Source organism: Phalacrocorax aristotelis, chromosome 3, assembly GCF_949628215.1.
Source record: "Phalacrocorax aristotelis chromosome 3, bGulAri2.1, whole genome shotgun sequence".
Lineage (NCBI taxonomy): Eukaryota > Metazoa > Chordata > Aves > Suliformes > Phalacrocoracidae > Phalacrocorax > Phalacrocorax aristotelis.
Genome location: NC_134278.1, coordinates 65,241,830 through 65,264,293, shown reverse-complemented (window position 1 = coordinate 65,264,293; position 22,464 = coordinate 65,241,830). Strand labels below are relative to the sequence as shown.

The following is a 22,464-nucleotide window of genomic DNA, read 5'->3' as shown; positions in this document are numbered from 1 at the left end:
ATAACAACAGAGAATGCTGCTGAGTACACTTAATTCACTGAATGGTTGGAAGAACTGCTTCAACAGAGTGAAAAGTAAAACAAGGCAAGGACTCTCAACTCCTTGCTTTTTAAACAATACTAGTAAAATGAACCTTTACATAGAAGTCTTCAAAATCCAAATTTACATGACAATCAAATGAGTGTCAGTGTTCTCACACTTGCTCACACCAGATGGAGGAGATTTATCAATTGAAGTATATGTAAGAATATTTTTTAAAATAGGATTGAATATTTTATGCATTCCAGGGGCAGAATCTCCTTTTGGATAACCTTTTTGTTTAGCTGCTTCATATACAGGACTTTACCTACTGGGCAGATTTAAATGGTGTGCAATATATAAAGGGAATGGGAAGTGTGTCTATCTGTGTACATGTATAAATAGATATAAGCAGATACCTGCTGGGTGTAATTTCCTGCAGAGAGAAGATGCTGACTGAATTCACTCTAATCTTGCACATGGATTTTTTTCCGTGTGTGTACCTGTGTTTTATAGAACAGCAAAAGCCTTTAATGACGTCATCTGGCCATTGATTGCTTTCCTATCAATTTTAAGCATATTAAAGCACTTAGTCATTCAATGATAAGAACAGCGAGCTGTCAGTAGTGTTTTCTTTCTTAGTTGCAGTTAAAACAATTTCATTAATACAAGTAAAAATCTGCAATTTTAAGTTCCTTATGTGTTGCAAGTAACTCTTTTACTTGGTATTTTAGTTTGGAGTAAACACAAATCTTGGATTTTAATTCAGGGTCTTGAAATGAAATAATTCTCCCCTCCCTTCAGTTATTCAGCAAGGAGATCTTCAGGTATTTGATTGCAGATTTTAGCTGGCTTAGATCACCTTATGTATTAATTCCAGAACTAGTAGAATACCAGTGAAAGTTTTGATGAATGGGTGGGTTAACATGCTGCATGCATGGATAAGGAGGGTGTTGTGTTGCTGTGCAATTTGATCAGTTACTGTATGCGTTCCCTACATTGATAGTGCCCATATTGGACCAGATACAGGCGAGAAGAGATGACAGAGATGGAAAGAAAGCAGCATGGGTGCAATGACTCATGGATTCATAGAATGGTTTAGGTTGGACGGGACCTTTAGAGGTCATCTAGTCCAATCCCCCTGCAGTGAGGAGGGACATCTTCAACTAGATCAGGTTGCTCAGAGCCCTGTCCAACCTGACCTGGAATGTTTCCAGGGATGGGGCAGCTGCCACCTCTCTGGGCAACCTGTGCCAGTGTTTTACCACTCTCATTGCAAAAATTTTTTTTCCATAGCTGGTCTAAATCTACCCTCTTTTAGTTTAAAACCATTACCCCTTGTCCTGTCACAATACTCTGGCAGGGAACATGATCTTTCTTGTGCTGCCCAGAGCTCTGCTCTGGCTGGAGGGGTGGCCAAGTTGGCCATCACGTGGGGAGGTTGGCCTCTGTGGTGCTAGGAGAGGTACTTGCTTCCCACTCAGTCTGTCAGCAGATCCCGTGTTTCTACTACAGTGGTTCCAAATTAAAAAACCCTGGAGTTCCACAAGCCCATCGTTTAGTAAGACAGACTATTTTTACATGCAGTGTGTAAGGCTGAGGTTACACAGTCCAAGAGTATTACAGGAAAGTTTTGGTATGCGTAAAAAAATATACGTATGACCAAGTTTATATTAATGCCTTTATGTGAAAAGTTGTTTCTAAAAAAGAGTTCATATTGCATCGAATCCAGGTTTAAATAACGAAGTCCAAGATTCTCCAGTTACTGATGAGTTTCGTACATGGTGCTATTGTAATTTTTGGAAGAGACGCAGGAGTGACTTCATTTGAATCAAGGGGTATGGCTTTTTTCCACCGTCTGCTGGAACTGTTCTGAGAGAGAGAAACAGATGTATTCCGTATCCCTCCACAAAACTACCCAGGGTCCACATTTACAAAGCCCTCATTGAAATGTGCTAATTAAAAATGAGAAATTAATTGCCAAGTTTATAAAACTGTATGCTCTGATTGACAACACTTCTCTTTATCATGATAAATAAATAAGTTAGAAGCCAGTCTGGTTGACAGTTTCTAGGAATATTCTGGGCCTTAGTACCAGAAATCTGTTAATTTTAGTTACATTAATTTCTCCCAAAAGGGAAGAAATAAGCAGTGCAGTGCTATGTTAGCATAGCAGCGGTTTCTAGCGCTTCTGCACGTCGCAACAATAATTCTCCTGCTTGCTCTCCCTGTAGAAAATGAGTTGATAACATGAATGATCACCTCTGAGAGAAGTAATGGGTGAGGGGGAAGGGTGACAGAGGATGGAAGAAATGGCAAGGGGGATGCTAGTTCGAAGGCACCACCAGCAGGTGACAGGGTGCATTCATAACAAGGGGCACTGCAAGTGGCTTCCACTGTAAATTTGCCCCAAAAGATGGCAAGTAATGTTGGCTCTTTCTAGAGGCAGAGGTAGGGCTGTACTGCTGAGAATTTAGAAAACAGAATATAATAAAAACCAGGCTGAAATGACATCATTATTTTCTGTTTCATAAGCATGCGCTGCATGTGTAGACAGTGCGCAGATGTTTTGCTTTGATAACTTGCTGTGGAGGTTTATGGCCTCAGAAGGTCGATAATTGAAGAGGTTGGTTTTATTTTGAACTGCATGGAAATTCTGTGGAAGCATGTATCAAACTTTAGGTCACATCTCTGCAATGTTTAGGATGTTCTAGTCATAAAAATTCACTACTTCAGTACTTCGTATTTTAAGGTTTTTTTTTTTATTATTATTCTTCCTCCTCCCTTTTTTAGTTGCTAATTGTTTCCAGACATTTTTTTCCACTATGATGAAGACCTCTGTTGACGTTTTCCTTTTATTTATTTATTTTTTTTCTTAGTTTTTTTTTTTTTTTTTCCCCAAGTGCAATGTGTAGGGGGGTGTTTTGATTTAATCCTCTTGCTAGAAAGTCAGAGCAGTAAATGTTGAACACATGATGTTTCTTGCCAATGGTGTCTGATACCACCCAAAAAAAAAAAAAAAATCTCTGGAGAGTTTTGTAATGGTTTGTCTTAGTTTACTCTTACTCTTGTATTCCAGACTAGTCTATTGTGTCTAAGAGCAGGATTGATATACGCTGCCTGAATCTGCTGATTGCTACAGAACAGCTTTGCTAGATGAACATAACACATTCCATAGGTTTCTCCCTTTTATGGTCTCAGTTACAAGTAGTTTTTAGCTCCAGTATAGTTTAGTGAATGTATTCTGCTTTTAAATAGACATTCAACATATGTGTGTTCACTTTAACAAAGGGCCAACAAGCCATAGACCAAATCAAAAACCTAATTTTTCAGTTTGACTATATAATCCTACTAAATCGAGTTTATTTTTCCTTGTACGTCTCTTCTTTTGTTTGCTAAAGTTCCTGTTCTTTAATGTTATCCCCAAGTTCCCTGAGAACCTCCTAATCACATGAACAGCATGCTATTTTGGTCTTCTGTGTTGACGATTCAGAAATGCCATAAATCGAGAAGAAGAGGGAATTAAGCAGTAACATAAATATAGTGGAGATGGTAGCTGTAGCAGACTGCTTCAGCTATGAACCAACGGTGATTTACAGTAGTGCATAGCTTGTGTCTCTTCATAGAAAATCTGTGTTTCAGAGCAGTGAAAGACATCAATAAAATGGAAGAATTTTTTCATTTTATGTCCTATGAAGAAGTCTGTGCTGGGTTCTCAAAAAAAACCCCAAAACCCAAAACAACAAGAAAACCAAAACAAACCCATGTCCAAATCCCCTATGCTTGTTGTAAAATCTTGTCCCTTCAAAGGGTCTTTAGGTCAGAGGCTTTATGTTGGTGAGGGAAATACTCTCCTATCCCCAAATTCTTTATTGATTGTGGCATCTGTCCTGTGGGCAGAGGGTCATCTTCGTCCTTGTGATGGAAACGTCAGCTCTCATTTTGCTGATGATTTTTTTTCTTTCAAATGCCCATTAGTAAGCTCCTGTGTTGTCCAGCACTCTCATTGTTGTCTTCCTTTGCGTGGCAGAAGCATGTGATGATTGTTGTAAATGTTCTAGACTATTATTTAGTTCTAGTTCTAATCCATTATTTAGTTCCAAGGCATTATGATTCATTTTGAGTAACTGACTTTTCTGCTTTGCATATCTCTTGCCAGCTGTCTGTTTGATCATAAAAACACAAAAAGCAATCTGGGTTGGCCACTCTTGTTTTCAAGTCAGATATATCAAATGATGGCTTAGTTTATTCAATTTCAATAAAAAGATTTTCAGTATACTCTGATTTATCTAGTCAGTCATTAATGCTGCTTTTTCCTCACCCCTCTTAATATATTGGCTTAGTTTTCTCTAAGAAAGGACAAAAGAAGAAAATACCACTCTGTAGCAGATACGTGCCACTGGGCTAAATTGGTAGTCATGTTTCATCTATAGATAAAAAGTGTTAAATGTTCATTTGGTCCCTTCTTGCTTTTTCTGAGGATAAAAGGAGCTTTTTTTGGAAGCCGATCTGCAAACTCAGTAGTAAACAGTCTCTTAGAGGAAAACAAGGAAACGTAAACAGAAATTTTTCAATAGGAACTTGTGATTTAACCTTTCACACCATGCAATATAAAAATTGGTAAAATTGCTAAGCTCATTTATTGGTGAACTGGCTTCAGCAGGTGGCATTGATTGAATTTTTAGTCTTGTGGGTTTTTTTCCTAAATTCATTACTGATGCAGGAAAAACAAAATGGGAGAGGCAGAAGATAGATGAAGTATAAATCTTGTGACAGTAATTGATAGCTAGGTGGAGGCATCCATCTGGAGCTGCCTGCTTGCCTTTATACACACCCAGCTTTGGGTGATTCAGAAAGATACTTCTTTTAGACAGAGCTAGTGAAGAAAGGGAGGGATGTGGACATGTTAGTGGTGATGCCATTCTGGTCCTCTCAGATGTTGCTTGCCTTCTGCTTAAAAAACCCTATGAAGTTACCTTTTTCAGAATGAGAGCTTTTAAAGATAAAGTTGGTTGGGTTTTTGGTTGGTTTTTGGTTCCCCCTCCCCAAAGTTTGATTAAAATCTGAGTGTAATCAATGATGAGAGTGTTAAAGATCTTGATTAAGATCAGATTTTCAGTAAACTCTGAATAAAGTAAGTACTGTAGGACAAGAATTTTAAGTTTCATTAATTAGCTTTGGAGCAAAATAATTTTAGTCACTTGTGCTGATGTTTGGCTGTGTGATTTCTGGGAGAAGGGAGTGTGTTATTGGTTCGTTCTTTACTTTCATCCAGTTGCTGTTTCAGTTCTTGCTTCTCTTCTAACACTTGGGATCTTGCATTATTTTTGTTAGTATTCTTGTTCTAGCTACTTGGTGGTGAGCAATTACTTACTAAACTGCTTTCACTGCTAAGGGTGTGCACCCAATTATCCAATAATGAAAAGCCTGTATTTTTCTTGCTTCCACCCTAATGGGGCATCAGCTTGACAGGAGTGACATGAAAATTATTGTATGCAAGCATTCAGCACCCTCCCCAGGAAAGCATCCCTTATCTTGCTTTAACTGCATTCCTGCAGTGTAACTGCTTCCCTTACGGAGAATTTGGCTCAAATCTCCCCACCTGTAGAAGTGTGTTTAACCAAAGCATACAGGATCTTGAGCTTACTCAGAAAAATCTTTTTTTTATTTCTTATTTCATTATTTTTAATAGCTCTTGAGGTTTGAACTTATTTGGGTTGTGTGAATTTTCCCCATCCCTCAAATTAGGTTTTGAAATTTTCTCTTTTCTTTGAAGATAAAAGATGAGACTCTCACCCAGATATGTGACTCCCAAGAACTGGGATGTGGGAAGCAGCAGCAGCACAAATATGATTCACCCTGAGTTTTGCTGAAATTGGCAGTGCTATGAAAGGCAGGGGGGGAATGGGTGCCCATGTGTCGTGTTCCCTACCCCCCCACCCCCATGCAGAGCGGCACTGTGGTTGCTCTGTGCTACCTTGCCTTCCTCGGCTTAGTTTCCTGCTTGCACTATCCTGGGAAGCTGTGGAATGATACTGGAGAAAATGTTTGATGAGGTTAAAGATATTTTCTGATGTGTCAGTGTGTGACTCTGAGTAACACTGTCCATCACTGGAGAAGAAAGCAGGCATTATGAAGAGGCTGTGGGATGAGAAGGGAAGGTAGGAAGGAGGCTAGCCTGGTCTGCAAGGAGACAGCAGACCAGTTTTACAGGCAGAACCTGTAGGACAACTACAGATGAACCTCTGCTGAAGACATGCAAAAGCAACAGCCCTCTCTAAGCTTAAAACTAGCTGGTAGTGCCTAAAGGATGTGTCTGCCCAGTGGACCTGGTGCTAAGGGCAAGGAGGGTGTTTCAGGCTGCATCTTGAGCTTTTTTTTCTGAGAAGGGGTATGTATGTGTTTTGGTCAAAAAGTGAGCTTGTGCCCTCACCTCAGCTGCAAAGCAGTGACGTTTCTTTTCCATCAGGGCTGGAGGGCTACGTATGTCTGTCCTACCCTCTGTTCACCAGAATGACTTGTCCTTTCTTGTCCTTTTTTTTTTTTTTTTTCTTCCTCTCTGTGCTTACTACTCCAGCACAGAAATGTATTTTCTGCCCTGTCTTGTAGTGGCTTTCTGCAGTAAGGTTTGAAGGTGAAGGTTTCCATTAAAAAAAGAAACACCCCAAACAAAAAAAACCAAACCGCTGTTGAAAGCCAAGCAGCAGGCAACAACTTTGCCGAGGGGCCTAGAGTTAAAAATTTGTAAAGGAAATAAGGTTCCCTGGAATTAGGGTGGAAATACATTTCTGCTTAATTCCAACAGGCTACCCTAACAAACTGTAGTGTCTATAGTTGGCTGACAGTGTAGAAATAACCCATGATCTAAAAGAAGAGTTTACTTCGGAAGGCGGCTCTCTTAAATTATTTACCTTGGCTTCAATCTCTCCTGAACTGGGGAAAACATAACAGTGTTTCCCTCTCTTGATCCCTGACTTGGCTGGTTGCTGGGATGTTTTTGGATATAATGAAACCTTCTTAGCACAGTATAGAACTTCCAACATAGCGAAACTGATTGCCAAACTTAAAAAAAAAAACAAACAGTCTGCATCCAGTAATGAACTTCCTGTGATGTTGGATCCCGCATCCCTTTTGTGCTGTGGCAATGACTTTTCCACACAGTTTCATAGTGTTTTGAAATTTTTTGTGTGACATAAATGTTCTGAGTGCTCTCGTTGCCCAACCCTGACCTCATTCCACTATGGAGCTTCTTTAGTATTTTTTCCTGTGTTGAAAACTATGGAGGACTTCAGGCATCATTTTCACACATGCAGTGAAAATAAAGCACTATTTTAAAAAAACCAAGCTAACTCACAACCAAAAAAAGCCCCCTGCCCCCCAGACTACCCTACTCCTACAAACAGATTGCCCCCATAAAGAAAGGTTCTTCTGTCTGAAAATCAAAGGGGTTTATTTTTAGAAGTACAAGTTTAATAGGGATCCAGGAAAACTCTGCTCTAACCTTTTTCTCCTTATCAATACCCTGCATTGTCCAGAAGAGGATTGGAGAGTTTGTAGAAACCGCTGGACAGATGTAGTCTTGGGGATACGGCTGGTTAACCTGACATGCTCTGCTTCTGAAGAAGTTCTTGCGCTTTCAGTGCTTGTGTCTACTCTTCTCCTTCAGTTTGTTGTCCCTTTGGTTGTGCTGACATAGCTCTTTTGGGGCCGTCAGTTAGCTTGCTGCAATCGTTTAGATTAAATCCCAGCATTTCTGAAAGGTCACGGTTGCAGTGGTGCAGTGGCCCGGGCAGCCCCCGGAACAGCTGTGCTTGCACAGAAGGAGCCCTGCCGTGCTGTGCTGCATTGCAGGCACTAGCTCGCAGAGGGCAGGGAAAGATGGGGACTTCATCTTCTGGCTTTATGTAAGGGCAAAAGAAAAGGTACTTTGTAATGACCCCACCTGAGGGTACATCCTGTTGACTATGTTGGAGGGTGGGCTACAAGCAGTCTCCTGGGGGCTGTCGTAAGTTTGGGGTTCCGCCCCCCCCGAAATACTTGCAGTGACCCATAGAGCAGCCCAGAATTTAGGAGCCATAAAGGAGCTGCTGTGTGTGTTTCCTTAGTTGTTTTATAAGTGTGTCTAAAGTGGCACGTTTTTTCCTTTTAAAAAAAAATTAAGAGAAACCATGCAGGATACTGACTTGACAACTAAATTGTGTCTTTTAAGATGGCCCATTCATTGAGGAAGGATGCTGCCAGGGTACCGTATATTTTAGCCAAGATGTGATATTTTTTTTTTTCTTCTTTCTCGTCAAGCGATCTTTAGAGCTGTCAGTCTGTTGCCTTTTGCTGACCCTAAGCTAAACAGAATAACTTGTGATCCTGTAACCAGAGCAGTTCTTCATAAATGAAGGTCAGTTGGGTGAAGTGCTGTAACAACAGTCTGTAGAAACAGCCATAGACCAAGGCATCTTTTGTTAAGCAGAGGAATATTAACTACACTGAGAGTTCCTGAAAGTGGGTGGTTTCTACCGCCAAGCTCAGTAATGCTTTGTCGTAATGAAAAAACAATACTGTCTGCAAGTAAAGATTGAACGTGTCTCCTCACATCTGTTTGCCTAAGCTTGGGAAAAGGTGCCGTTGGATGAGAGGAGCAAATCCTGCTGTGGCCATGCTCATACTTGAAGGAAAAGCTTTAAACACCAGCAAATGCCAAGGCATCTTTCATGAAGTTAGTTTTAATTTATTTTTAGACTTGATTAATAGTTACTGCAATATTTGCCTTGCACATTTTTTAATGGAACACTTTAAAAAAAAAACAAAACAAAACACCGACTTGTTTAATATGTGATCCCTTCTGTGTAATTGTGCTCTCATACAATGTCTTTGGTGAGAATGAACTAGCACAGTTTTACCCAGAATTGTTTGGAAGACACCAGTGTGGAAAGCAGAGATGACTCACAGTGCCTTGGAGGAAGAAGAGCTAGCAATTAACCGCAAAGCATGGTATTATCTCTGTGCCAAAGCTGGCTGAGAAAGTTAGCGTGTTTTCCACTTCACTATTTCAGGAAGAAAAGTACTGCGGAGAAATATTGGCTCTTTAAGCAATCTTGATAGTCTTGTCAACTTGATGACTTCAGAACAGGTGGCATGGGAGGCATGTGAATCAAAAGAAGGTGGTAGTTCCCATCTGGAAACCATTGTATTATTATTTGATTAATAAATACATGTGAAACATTCTCCTTATTCGTCAGCGGACTCCTCCGGGTGAACAAACTTGGTTGCATAACAAGAATGTGGTGTGTGATGGAGCACATAGTTAGATAATAAGTATTTCTGCATAAATTTATTTTCTGTGTAATCTCATGTGTCTGTACTCGTATTTCTTTACGGCATCTGTTTCTACTGCTGGCAGTTTGCCAGATGCCTGTAAATAAGGAATGTTTATTGCAAGTGAAATAATAAGTATCTCTTACTTTTCAATGTTACTTGTTTTCCATTTGTGTTTAGTGCAGGAGGGTCCCCGTGGATGAAGGTGGCTTGACTTTACAGGCAGAACTAGGTGAATAACACAGCAATTAAATCTTCATTTTGGTTTCTTTACAATAAAAATCTAACTTTTAAAGCATATGTTGAATATTTTCTTTTGGGATGTGTTTTATTTACATTAGTTTGACGTTGTCTTTTATGTCTAACAGCCTTTACTTTTGCTTACACAGAGAATACAGTCAGAAAGGGGTTAGCTTCCATTTTGGGACCTAATTCTTTTCCTCACCCCTCATCTCCTGAAAGATACAAAGAGCTATTGCTGTTTTGGTGTGCTGCCCTGGGACTTGGGCCTGTTTTCATGGAGATCTCACTCTGCTCCACTTCTTCCTACCTAAGTGTGCAAGCTCAGTTACTGAGCTCGAGCCATGTTCCTTGTTTCTGCCAAGGAGAAGGTGAAAGACCTCATTAAATACTGGATTTGGCACATGGGCTGCTAGTTGTGCCAATTGGTTTACTTTGTTTAGTAAAAAGAAGGAAAAATGCTATAGATAGCAGGAGTATTTGGCATTGGCCATAGGAGAAGTCATGCTGAAGGAGGTGTGTGTGGGTTAACGATGAATCTGGATTGATACTTGGTTTCCAGGCATCTGAAGAGGAAGGCTTTGAAGAACCTGCTTGATGAGGAGCTTAGAGTTGCTTTCAGGCTAGTAGGGTATTGCAAACAGATTGTCTTGTGGGCAGGAAAAAGCCCTAGGTGAAGTCTAAGCCTGTAATTTAGTTCCCTGGTTAATAGTGAAATGTCAGGGTGGCTTCATTTAAAAATGATTATCAAGGTGTGAATCTTCTTTGCGTTGATGAAACCGCCCGAAACAGTGATTGGTGGTTGGCATGGGCTGTGCGAAGTCTGCTTTCTAAACTCTTTCCTCTATGAGAGAAGTTGATTTGGGATGTTGTTATTGTGGAGACATCCATTGGGCTCTCAACAGATCAGTATCTCATGAACAAACATTTTTTTACACCTGTAATTTCAATAATATGTGATTTCTCTTTCACTTTTCTACCTCTCCCACCCTGTATTTCACTAAGTAAATGGTATGCCAGAAGATGAGCTTTCTTTACATATGTAAACAAGAAGCTGTGGTGCAAATTACAGGAGATTACAAAGCCTTGATTTGGTTTTCTTGGTGCTGTGAGCAAAAGCAACGATTTAAGAATTGACACTCTAGAATTGACACACTCAGTTTTTTAACAGCGACTAAATAGCTGCTCTGTTGAGGCTGATTATTTCACATGCCGATGGTTGAGACGCAGTGTCAGATTATTCCTGCTGCTAGCGTGAATGTCCTTATTTATCCTGTCTTATCTTCTACTGAGGATAATTTGGGCTTTCATTTTCCCTCCTGTCCTCACCTTGTTTTGGCAGCTGATGAATAGGAACCCTTCCTGTGTGTCAAATGTTTTGTATAGGGTCTGCTGAGGAGGCGATATTGACCCTGCACATTAGTCTTTTGTATTCTCAGGTCTTTCTCCACCCGGAAACTGCTGTTGGTAGGGAAAAAATGTTCAAATGTTTCAGGGTTGCAAATTAGAATCAAGGTTGATTTCAGGCCTGTATATGGCAGAAGGGGAAATTGCGGGGGGTGGGGAAGAAATTTTGTCATTGGTCGCGGTTGGTGCTCCTGCTGAATACGTGGATGTGTACATATGGAGTGAGCACATGCACAGGCACTCTGTATAGAGAGTGCACATACACATACTTAGGCCATATGTTCATTATTTTAGAAGTTTAGTTTTTCCTTGCATTTTTATCAAGTTTTTAACAGGGCTATTTTAATTGGGATTAAATATAACTATGTAGGACAGTAATTATTAAGACGCAAACTGTGTTTTCCTCCTTGCTCCCTGTGTGTCAGCAACATTCCTTGTGCTCATCCTCTGCCTAGAAACAAGTTTCTTTTAACCTAGAGCCTGTTGTGAGGAAGAGAGATTGCAGCATTCTTCCAGGCGTGGCAGGGCTGGGTTTCATTTACAAATTTTGTGCAGAGTTGCAACACGCTCCTGTACTTACCATGTATCAGGCTAAGCAGGCATACAAACTTACAAATGAACTGAAAAAGCTCAACAGCAATCCTATACCTGTGCGCACACAGGCAAAAGTGAGCCTTCTGTCTTTCTCATGAAGTTCAGTATTTATACGTGGTTTACAGAAACAGTACATCCTTAGCTTGGTTCCTAGAAAAGACATACATACAACGTCAGTAAGGTCAAATAATTTTGCTGTTTTGGCTGTGAAGTAACTTTGAAACATGTTTGAAAGATACAGGACTCAAGACCAAAGGATGTATACAAATGACATTCGTATCTGTAGGAAGAAATAAGTTTGTGTCTTGCGTGTCCAGCAGCGAGACCTGGTTATATGTAACACACATGAACTACGTTTTCGGTGTCGGAATAGTCAGGCCTGCCCAAGTGCCTCACCGGCTTCTAAAGTTTCCTTTTAGCATTTGATTATTGCAGATACCTAGTAAGATTTATTAAATTGCATATTTTGTAAGTCAAAGAATGTATAAATACAGACAGGAAAAAAGAAAACAAAACAAACACCTTTTGCATTCATAGGCCTAGTAAATAAGATGAAGAATGAGGATTTCTGAGATTGCTGACAATTCTTCTCTGCTTCTTTAGCCACTCTCTCCTTTCTTGTTCTTTGTGGTTCTGTTATCTACAAAAACATTCAGATTAGTGCATTAATTAGTTTATGTTAACCAGCAGAGGGCTTCCACCTCAAAGCAAACAACCATATTCCTTCTGCAGTTTCCTTGGTATCCTCTTAAGCAGAGAAGTGGGAAATAGACATTTATTTAGTTGTCTAGGGTACTTTTCTGCTGGCAGAATGGTCCTCAATTTCACGTTAATAGGTATTTTTTATACAGTTTGTTTTAACTGGCTTCCAGTTGTTTGTGCAGCTGTCAGCATTTCCACAGGAAACTTGGATGATCCAGTAGAAGTTTCTTGTGCTTCACCAAATCTCATATTTCTAAATTTCTGATGTAACTGGCATGTTGAAAAGTTTCATGTGCATATTCAGGTATTAAAAGTTATTTGACGCCCTTAGTATGAACATAGCACATGCTGCGTAATGTAGTAGGAGGGAGTAAACTGATCTTACAGTTTAGTTTAAAGCAATGCAAGTTGCATTTGTAAAGTCAGAATTTGTTTAAACTCATGTGTTCATTGCAGAGTGCTTGAGAGGAGAAAGAAATATATGTGAAGTAGAGACACCGAGTGTTACAGAAAGCAGACAGCTTTCCAGGGAGATAGGAGGTGCTGGGCAAGACGTGGGGCAGTTTGATTCGGAGCATTCTCTGTGTCAGCTGGGACAGCAAATTGGGGCTGGTGGGTGCCTGGTAGAGTAAGGGTCAGTGCAGTGCAGCTGCTGAATGCTGCCTGACTTCTGTAGCACCTCTCGAGTTTCTCTCCCAAACCGTGTAAGTGACTTCTCATGTTTATCAGAACTGTTACTGGTAACTCTTGGTGGTTCAATGAACAGATGAGTGGCTGGGGTTAAAAAAACCAAAACTCTTGTTGAGACAGAAAACTTATTCCTTCCTCAAACATTCAATACTTAGATAGTTAATCTTCACGTGGGATGCGTTGGCTAACAGTTGTGAATGGATTACTTCCCTAGTCAGGCCTCAGCTTTGGAGAGGAGGTGACCCTATGGCTAAGAGATTTTTAAAAAAGATTTTGTGTTACGAAAGCAGAGCCCCACAACACAGGAAGACTTGTGTAGGAACTGAGGCAGTGGCCACTGCTAGTAGTAAAGTAGTCTAGTGCTAAAGCAGAGATGTCTTAATTAGTGAGTTGTCACGCCTGAGTTAAGAACCACTAAAATTGTTAATTACATTTTAAGCAGAGGTGATAACAGCTTTCTGTAAGCAAATTGCGAAAAGCTAAATCACAAGTGTGTCACTGTGGCTGTTCACATCTCTCGGGTGATGGGAGCGGGCTTTGCGGTGAGGCGCCTGGATCCCTGCTGCCACCTGCCGGCCTTGCCCGGCCTGGCCTTGCCCGGCCTGGCCTTGCCCGGCCTGGCCCTGCCCGCTGCATGCTCAGGGCAGCAGTTCCCTCTGGTCGCAGCAAGGCAGCCGGCAGCTCCTGTTGCGGGGAGTTGCGGTGCCTTACGGTGCAGTGCTGGTGAGGAGGCCTACCTCTGAAGTATCTAAGTATTTGCACATTGTCCAAATTCATCAAAGTCCTGGTACTCATCTCCTTAGATTGTACAATGACATAAAACCTCACATCGACACCTGTCTGCTGAGAGAACAGAAGTTATTTTACCAATAAACATAATCTGCTTTACTTGGAAAATAGTTACTGGCTGCTATGAGGTAAAACCCATCTGTGTATGGACAAGGCTGAAACTCAGTGTGCTTCCGAGCCCTTTCCTCCTCTATCCCTCAGAATATCCATCATTCTCTGACCCAGAAAAGCTCAGTACTTGAAGCTGCACCTGCAGTCCGTGATTGCTGAACTCCTTGCACACTTGGAAGCAGACTTTCTCTGAAATTTTGGTTTTCCGTCAGTCCTGGAACTGTGCTGATTAACAAAACCAAAAGCTTGCAGATGTATCTGTACCCAGTTGAAGCAGGTAGTAGCTTATGCGTGGCTAACTTTTGGCATCAAACTATTTCAGAAAAAAAGCAGCATTTTTTTCTGGGTGACTCTGGTGTTCGTTCTGCCTCCCTTACAAATATCTTACTTTTTTTGCTAATAATCATGTTGTGTGAGAGTTTATGTTCCTTACCCAGTTCCTCTCTCACAGTAAGGGCGGTTTGGTTGGCTGGGCTGGAGTTACCCCCACGTGCTGCTGGTGTTGGGGGAGAACCAGGCGCAGGTAAGCCTACCACTTCCTAGAAACTGTCCCCCGGTTTTAGAAAATTTCCTTACCCAGGTAAGTACAGCTATTAAATAAGAGAAAAATACTGTCTGCCCTGATGCAGTGAATCCTTCTGAGGTACAGAAGTTGAAGGCAGGGAGGCTTGTGGCAGGTGCGTCATACAGACCTGTCCAAAAACTGGTTTATACTCTATGGCTGTCTGCAGTCTGACTCCCCCAGCCCCAGTAAAGCTGGAAATGTGAATGGGATGCTTGAAGCAGCCCTACTGTGCAGAAGCCCCTTCTCTTTTAGGTGCTCATTTATGGTGTGGTATATTTTTAAGTTGAAAAAAACCCAAAAGGATAAAATGGCTAACAAAACAGAAAGGAAATTTTCACTTCCAGTTAGGGCATTCAAAGGCTTTGTAATGGTTGCAATAGAAGCAATTAATATGCATTGCTTTTTGTGTGGAACAGGGCCTACTTAAGCAGGTTGCGAGGCTGATAGCCAGGAGACCTACGTGCTTTTCTTAGCTTTGCTGCTTATCCTTCTTGTGCAAGTAACTTCATTTTTGATCCTTTTCCTTCTTTACTATGGTTTCTTCCCCTCTCAGGTCCGTTCAGATTGGAAAGAGTTTCTTGCTATGTGCTTTGCACAAAAAGGGAGACAATCTTAACTGGAAGTTTCAGGCTCTGTTGTAATACCAAAACATTCTCTGTGGCTGCTTTGCTGTAAACAGTCTTGCAGGAATATGGATGACTTTGCTGGTTTGCTGTGTGAACATTTTATAGGGTACCTGTTAAGAACAGGCATGCTGTAGATAAAGACCTCTGGATGGAGGTCAGGTTCACAAGCTTTTGATAGCTACTCAAATTCCCAGGCATCTCTGCATGGAGATAATGAGGAGTGCTGGGGAGGTGACCATATGTAGGTAGAGGATCCAGCAGAGTTGGGGCAGTTTCTGGGATGGAAGGCCCCTCAGGGCTGCCAGGCACCCCGCACCCTTCCCTTGCTGCAGCGGGAGCTGTGTAGGGAAGGGTTGTGTCTGCAGGTGAGGTGTTTTCAGTGGGCTTTTGACTGTGCTGAATCCGAATGGCTTTATGACTGGCTGGTGATGAGTTTGTTACCACCTGAAGGAAAACACCCAGGAAGCCTCAGAGAGGGGTGTCCTCTTGACCATTGGAGCAGTGGCTGCCGCAGGAAGCTGTACTTGTGAATCACCCTTGTTACTGTCTGGTTGAGTCATCAGAAATGATGGACTAGGAAATGTAGTAATTAAATTATCATGTGAATTGTGGCAAAAACCACAGCCTAACCAAAACCAGAGCACATCTGCGGGGTTTTGGGGCTGTTCTTTTTCTTTCTGTTTTGTTGGTTTTGTACACTGAACCGAAACCTTTTCCTTGCACCAGATTTTTTGTTTGCTGGCCTTAAGCGAATGCAGTGGCTGTGAGCCATGTACATGTGTTTGCTGAACAACTTTTAGACAATTCTTTGAAGATCAAGTTGTGATAGATGGTAAAAATCTGGAAGGCATGTGAAGCTATGCATATTTGTTCTTGTGCACCTCTAAAAATAATTAAAAAAAAAAGAGTGAGGGGAGGAACCAATTTAACTTTCTACTTCAAACCCTGTGTTGTTTCTTCTATGATTCCTTCATGTTTTTTTTTTTTACTGAAATGGGCTTGTATGAAGTTAACAAAAAATAATGCCTTAATCTTTACACGCGTAACCTGGAAAACACAAAGCCTATTTACTTGCGTGACAACTTCATAAAGGAGAAAATAGTCGGGTTGGGAAATGGTCTAAGCTTATTAGAAGGGTACCTTGTTTCTATCAAATGGCTTTGTAGAGTGTTTTACAAATTCAATCCTGTAAAGTGTGTCAGATGCTAAAATTTGTAACGCCTTGGACTTGCTATTGGCTACTGATTAAAGCGTAGATTAACCTGCAATTCCATTAGTGTTAATGGCTCTCTGTATGTATTGTTTTTCAAACGGTAATCGCTATTTTCTCTTGATCTTGGGAAGTTTACTTTTGATTCATGTGTGCAACGAAGTAAAGTGATATTAAGCTTACTGTCACCTACAAATAAAAAGCATTCCATGGTAATGACAATATCACAAGGGATCTTTTCTTGCAATGAAATATAATAATTCCAAACTCTGAACAAAGCATTGCACCACTTTGTATTTATGGTAACAGTGGAAATGTTATGGTCAATCACCCATGGCAATGTTTTGCCCATGCATCATCAAGTTGTGACTCAGCACTGTGATACAAAGGCAGAGCTCCAGGCAGGTCAGGAAAATTTCTAAAATCAAATTGCTGCCAAGACTTTGGGCAGGTCTGTGCGATTTACCCTGGCATTTTGGGTTAACTGGAAAGGGTTTGCTTGCTGTTGCTTTCTCTAATCTTCAGTTTTTAAGTAGTGCTGTGTGGAGATGACGACTGTGATTCTACAGTTCCTACCAGGGTTTTTATACATCTGGCTGTGTATAATTTAGCCAGTAATAGCTGTGGTACTTTACAGTTCTCTGTATTTTGCAGTACTGGCAATTCCAAATGTTTGCTCTTTCTCAAAAGAAAGAATAAGTTGACTTAAAGCATGGCATCTGATTTTTGCATTAAATCCTGCCTATCTGAACATGCACTGCCCCAAAGTGGATATTCCAGTGGTTGGATCTCTAGGGGTATGTCACCCCACATTCTCAAAATCTTCTTTTAAGTAAAACGTCTAAAGAATAAAACCAAATCAACCCCCCCAAACTCCACCCTTGGTAGGAGACAAGTCTCTTGTCTCAAAGGGGTTTGTGTCTTTTTAAGATGAAAAACTCAAAAATAGAAGGACTTGATGACATAGGAAGAAGAGCAAATGTTGGCAGTGTGTGCTCCCATTCGCACACCCCCAGCCCCCACTCCCCAACCCTCTACACCACCACTGAGTTTGGGAAGTGTTGGAAGACCTGTGTATGTACACATGCATTACCTCCCCGAGCGAGCTCAATTGAAATGCAGCCTATTAAATTATTTACAGAAGACAGTTGGCCAACCCATTGTGCTGTGTTAGTGGGAGCCAAAGGTCACTTTGGTGTGCCTGGTTGATTCATAGGGTAATCTGATACAGTACTTAGCTTTTTGCCTCCCAGTCAGTGGGTTAAACCTTATCCTCTTATTATGAGTCAGAGACCCATAAGTTTCAGAAGAAGCTGGAGCTTTTGTTTTTAATGGTTTTGAAGCGGCTGGGCACCAGAATCCAGAGGGGTGCAAGAGCATCTGCCAGGGGCCGGGGTGTGTTCTGCAATAGTGTAAATCTGACTGACAGCTTGAGAGGTGAAAAACTGTACCCTTGTTTTCTTAAACTGCTTGTCCTTTCGCTAACATCATCTGCAGCCATTAGGATGTTAAGGTGTTAATGCTTATTTTTCAGATAGGCAGCACTTTTTTGGGTTTTGTTTTTGTTTGGTCTTGGTTTTTGTGGTGTGTTTTGTTTTTTTTTTTTTTTTTCCCCTGGGTTCCTTGCTACCAGCATCTCCTTGAGGATTCACAGAGCTGGTTTTATCGGGTATCTCATACATTCAAGTCTATTCTTTTGCTGCAACATACAAACTTGTGTGGTTTTGGTCAACTTGCATCTTGGTAACAAATCCCATCAAACCCGTGGGTATTAGGATGCCTTGGTATCGCCAACTTCTGTCTTCTTTAAAATGCTGCCTTTGCCTCCCCTCCTTCCAGGCTTACCCCTCCTGGAAGCAGTGTCGGTGTTGGCACGCAGGGCAAGTGATTGGCATTGCAGCAGCTTCTGGTAGTGCCTGACTTTTTAAAACCTTCACACTGTGGAGTGCTTTTTCCAAGTGGTAGTTTAAAGAGGAGGTGGCAGAACATAGCACAGCTGCGGGTGAAACCTGTTTTATAAGCTGCAGTCGCACCAGTGAGTGGTCTCTGAAAATGTCTGCTTGTGTACAGATTTTGTTTGTGTGTCTATGCACTCAGATTTTTTGTGTTGGTTTTTTGTTTGGTTTTGGGGTTTGTTTTTTTTTTTAATGTACCACCAAGTACAGAGGCACTAATGTTTTTGGAACACACTGTTCAGGATGCTTGTGGAGTTCGCAAGCTCCAGAATTTTATTTTTCCCCTCTCTCCAAGTCTGCAGAGGTGCACAAGTGCTTTTCTATTTCTGCACACAGGGTTCAGAAGTTTGTGCTGCCACCGAGCCATCTGAGGAAAGGAGGAGTTTTGCCTCTGCGTTCGTGCTTTTAGGAGAGTGAGCCTATCATATTTCACTCTAATCCTAAGCGATAGCCGTGCAGTCTGTTTTATTGTTAGGAGAGTCTTCCTGGAGCGCCTTCACCAGGCTTTTCACTAAGGGAGAGGAGGGCAGCCAGAACGAGGAGGCAGAAGTGTGGTCAGTCTGTCATCCCTGCTGAGCTGTGCCACGCAGGGGCATGAGCTGTGCCACGCTGGGGCGTGATCTCTGCCTGCTCTTCCCTCCTCGTCGGGTGTTTTTGATGAGCCAGAAGAGAGGACTGAATTGCATGCACGCTCCTGGGGAGCGATGCCAGGGAGAAGAGTGGAGCTGCAGTTCTTGCTGTTGAGTGGAGAATGGGGAAAACACGTGCCTTAGTACTACATTCTGCTCAGCCGTTACATGCTTGTCTGAGCTGCTGCAAGGTGCCACTTTCTGCTGCCTTTCTCCCCTTTGTTTTCTTTGGCAGCTCCCTAAGTGCTGTATCAAAACAGCTTCAGGGGAGCTGCACTGGCACAGTGACCTGCCTCCATACTGGTGCTGGCTTAAATGCAGCGAGGAGAAACCTGGACGGAAGTCGTACTGAAATTGTTTAGCCTCCCATGAAAACCACTGAGAAGACAGGAACAATTTCAGAAAGGTCTGTTTAGAACCGAGGCCAGTTAGCTGGCTTAAAAGAAAATGAAAAAGGAGTGTGTTTCGAGGTCTTTCAAACTCAAACAAAACCCAGGCTCCCTCTCGCGTGCTGTCAGCTGGATAAATTTCTCCTCCTTGTCAAGGCAGACAAAGAGATTGTTTCGCAGCGATGGTGAACTCTCCTCCATGTGTGTGCAGCAGGTAGACGAGGATGATGAGAACTGGACCTACAGGAGCCAACAGAGAAAAGGTGACTTGCTTTGTCTTTTAACCCTTGTGATTGCTGCTGCCGTGTCTGCCCCTGGTCCGTGCTGTTGTCCAGCTGCTCGGGTCCCGCTGGGAGCCCGAAGCCGTGCGGGAGACGCAGGTGGGGTAGGAGGAGGAGGGCAGTACAAAAGCCTAGGCGCAGCACTACCTTGCCAAGTTTTTCTCGGGTTAAAACTGTGTGAAAGCTCATAGTAATCAACTGGGAAAACCTTTAATTTCCCTTCTGGGCAACATAAAGGTACTGATTGTGTGGTGTGTAGGTAAGTTTTGTTTATGCTTCTTGTAGCCAGTAGTCACTTGTGGCAGATCTGTTGGGCAGGTGCTGCAGGAATCTCTCTTCTCTATGTGGTACCAAAAGCCATTTAAGACCCCACTTGTAACAGGCTGGGTGGCTTTTTGGATGACTACCTCATGGTCCTGCTGGAAAATTTTGGGTGTATTTTGTTTGGTTAGAGCAGATTGAGAAGAGGTCCCAGATGCAAAATAAAAGAGTCGATGGCATGGTGATAGGAATGGCTCCACAGAGAGGAGGAGGGAGATCTAGGATGCAAGATAGGCAGCTCTGAATGAACCCATGACATACTCAAACCTGGAGTATATTTTATATGACACTTTTAAAAAGGACTTTTATTTTTTGTATTCATTTTTTTGAGTGGAGTTTGTCAGGTACTTACTGAAGCATATCTCATATTTACCATAAATCAAAACAAATTTCAGAACTTTGCCTCTCTGAGACGGTGAGCTACTGTTACCAGTGCATTTACTGCCTGGTGGGCAGTGGGGTGTGTGTGTGTGTGGTTAAAAACACTTGATAAAGTGATTTGGTTGTATTTTCTCTAGTGCTGCCAGAGCACTGGTTTGTTAAGGGAAAAGTGTAACATTGGCTCAATTCTGCTGTAAGGTCACTGTTGTGAGAGCAGGCAGGCTCTCCAAGGACATTTGAACTTCAAAGGGGTTTTTATTTCTTTTTATTTCTGGGAACAGTTAATAGCTGCTTGACCAGAATTTCAGTTCTGAATGAGAATAAATAGTGGCTTCAATAAATGTTTTGGATGCAGAAACACTAACGCAGGATGTATACATTTGTGCTTTGCTCCCAGCACGCTAGGAAACTATTTTCATTTGTGCTTTGAAGATTGTTTTTTAACCCCTTTCGCTACTGTAAAACTTCTACAAAAGGAGCTTGAATTTGCAACCAGTGGCCATTTTTTACTTTTGGCTGTTGGCATGTTGACACTGCTCAGCAATGTCAGATACACTTCTAGCACCTGTGGGAACTTACATGCTGTGGATCAGAAGAACCACACAGTCCTGCCGCTGGTCGCTATGTAGCTGCCATAAATTTTCTCATGCTGCCTTCCTTCACCTGCACTCCCACCACAAGGCAGAGATGGAAAAGGAAGCTTTACTGATGGATTAATGGTGTATTAATTTTTCTGAGTGATTTACATAATGAGCCCATTGTACAGGCTGGAGGGGGAGGGCAGAATTCCTCCCATAATTGGGCAGCAAGCTATGAAAGCCTCCCTGCCTGCCTGTAGCAGAGATGACAATACGTCATTTTTGAAAGGAAGGTGGAGGGGAGGTATAGATTAAGCAGGGCTTATTTCCCCTTTGCAGGGTACAAGCTGACTTGACTTGTAAAACCTGTCTGGATCATGAATGTAACTGTGCACTTCTGTCTGACTGGGATCCTCTGCTTGGAGGGAGCTGACAACTTGGCAGGGGATGTCAGGGCTGAAGAGAGTTTGGGTTATATACTCAGGTAGGAGAAACTTGTCATGGCTGCAGGTGTTTCACCCAGGGGTGCAAGTCAGGCTTGCACAGTGTCAGAGCAGTTTGAGTGTTGGTACCTGGCTGAGTCGTCCCCTTGGGTTTGTATTCAAAAGCAAAACTTGTGTGATAAATGAATATTTGTGTTCTTGAATTAGCTTGCTCCATTGGTCTGTTGCGTTACTGCTTGCCAACCTTTGTAAAACTGAGGGCTCAAAACAATGTTATCTTTGGTGCTCAAGTTAAACACGTTGCTTAAAATTAACACAGACTAGAAAGAAATGGCATGCACAGCAGGCTGGAAGGATGGCTAGTTTTATATAGAAAACCAGACTATTTACTTTAAATTAGCTGAAAAACTATTAAAATTTAATTTATCAAAATAATTTTGTCTCCAGTTCTTCCTCAGGTAAATTGATAAAAAGTTAAGCCTGGCAAATGACAGGTTCTTCACCTAACTATGCATGTAAAGGCAGGAGTATTAACAGAAATTGGAAATGAAGGAATTGTTGTTTTTCTTTCTGAGCTGTTTCTTTTCCTGTCTTTTTAAACCTCTTATTCTTTTGCCGCTTCATTGCTCTTCCCGTCTCATATTGCATTCCCACGAGGCTGCTAGGTGACAGGCACAAGGCAGCATGTGTTGCGTGGTATTTCACCAGCAAAGTGGCTAATCTGCATTGGCTGCAAATGGGAACATGCAAACAGTAGCGAGCAGTGAGATTGGTTGGATTTGTCAGTTCAAAATGAGCAAGAAAAAAAGTAAATGCTAACTACGAACCTGGGGCACACCCTGATGTCCTGTGCAGCTGAGCTCTGTGTGGAAGTCAAGCTGGGGGCTGCTGCTTCTTCACTCTTTGCTTTTAAAAGGTATACAGAAGTGCAGGGTGTTTTGGAACTGGTAGCACCAATTAGACTTCACATCTGATAAAGCAGATACTAAAAGAGACAGTAAAAGTTGATAGTAAAATTAAGGTTTGTTGTTTGAAACATTTCTTGCTCAGCCCTCTTCTTCCCCAGTCAGCTGAAGGACCTTTGAAATGAGAGCACACTGTAACTCCTGTGTTGCTCTTCTTTAATCTGAATTTTTTGTTCAGATTTCATACTTTTCTGGGGTAGCAGAAGTTTCCTTTATCCTAGAGTGTGTGTGTAAAATGATTTAGGTTTTTTTTAATTT

At 41.8% G+C, this 22,464-nt stretch overlaps 1 protein-coding gene across 5 annotated transcripts in view; it reads left to right on the top strand.

Annotated features, from left to right (window-relative positions):
- Window positions 1-22,464, top strand: part of NHSL1 (NHS like 1) — a 185,630-nt gene that overhangs the window by 56,394 nt on the left and 106,772 nt on the right. For 2 of the 5 annotated variants that reach the window (XM_075087756.1, XM_075087753.1), the window contains exon 1: window positions 17,647-19,500. The exons of the other annotated variants lie outside the window; for them this stretch is intronic. In XM_075087756.1, the coding sequence (XP_074943857.1) occupies window positions 19,296-19,500 (205 nt within the window). In that variant the 5' untranslated portion in view covers window positions 17,647-19,295. Of the gene's footprint in view, window positions 1-17,646; window positions 19,501-22,464 lie in introns of those variants that run through there. 5 annotated transcript variants of the gene reach the window in all.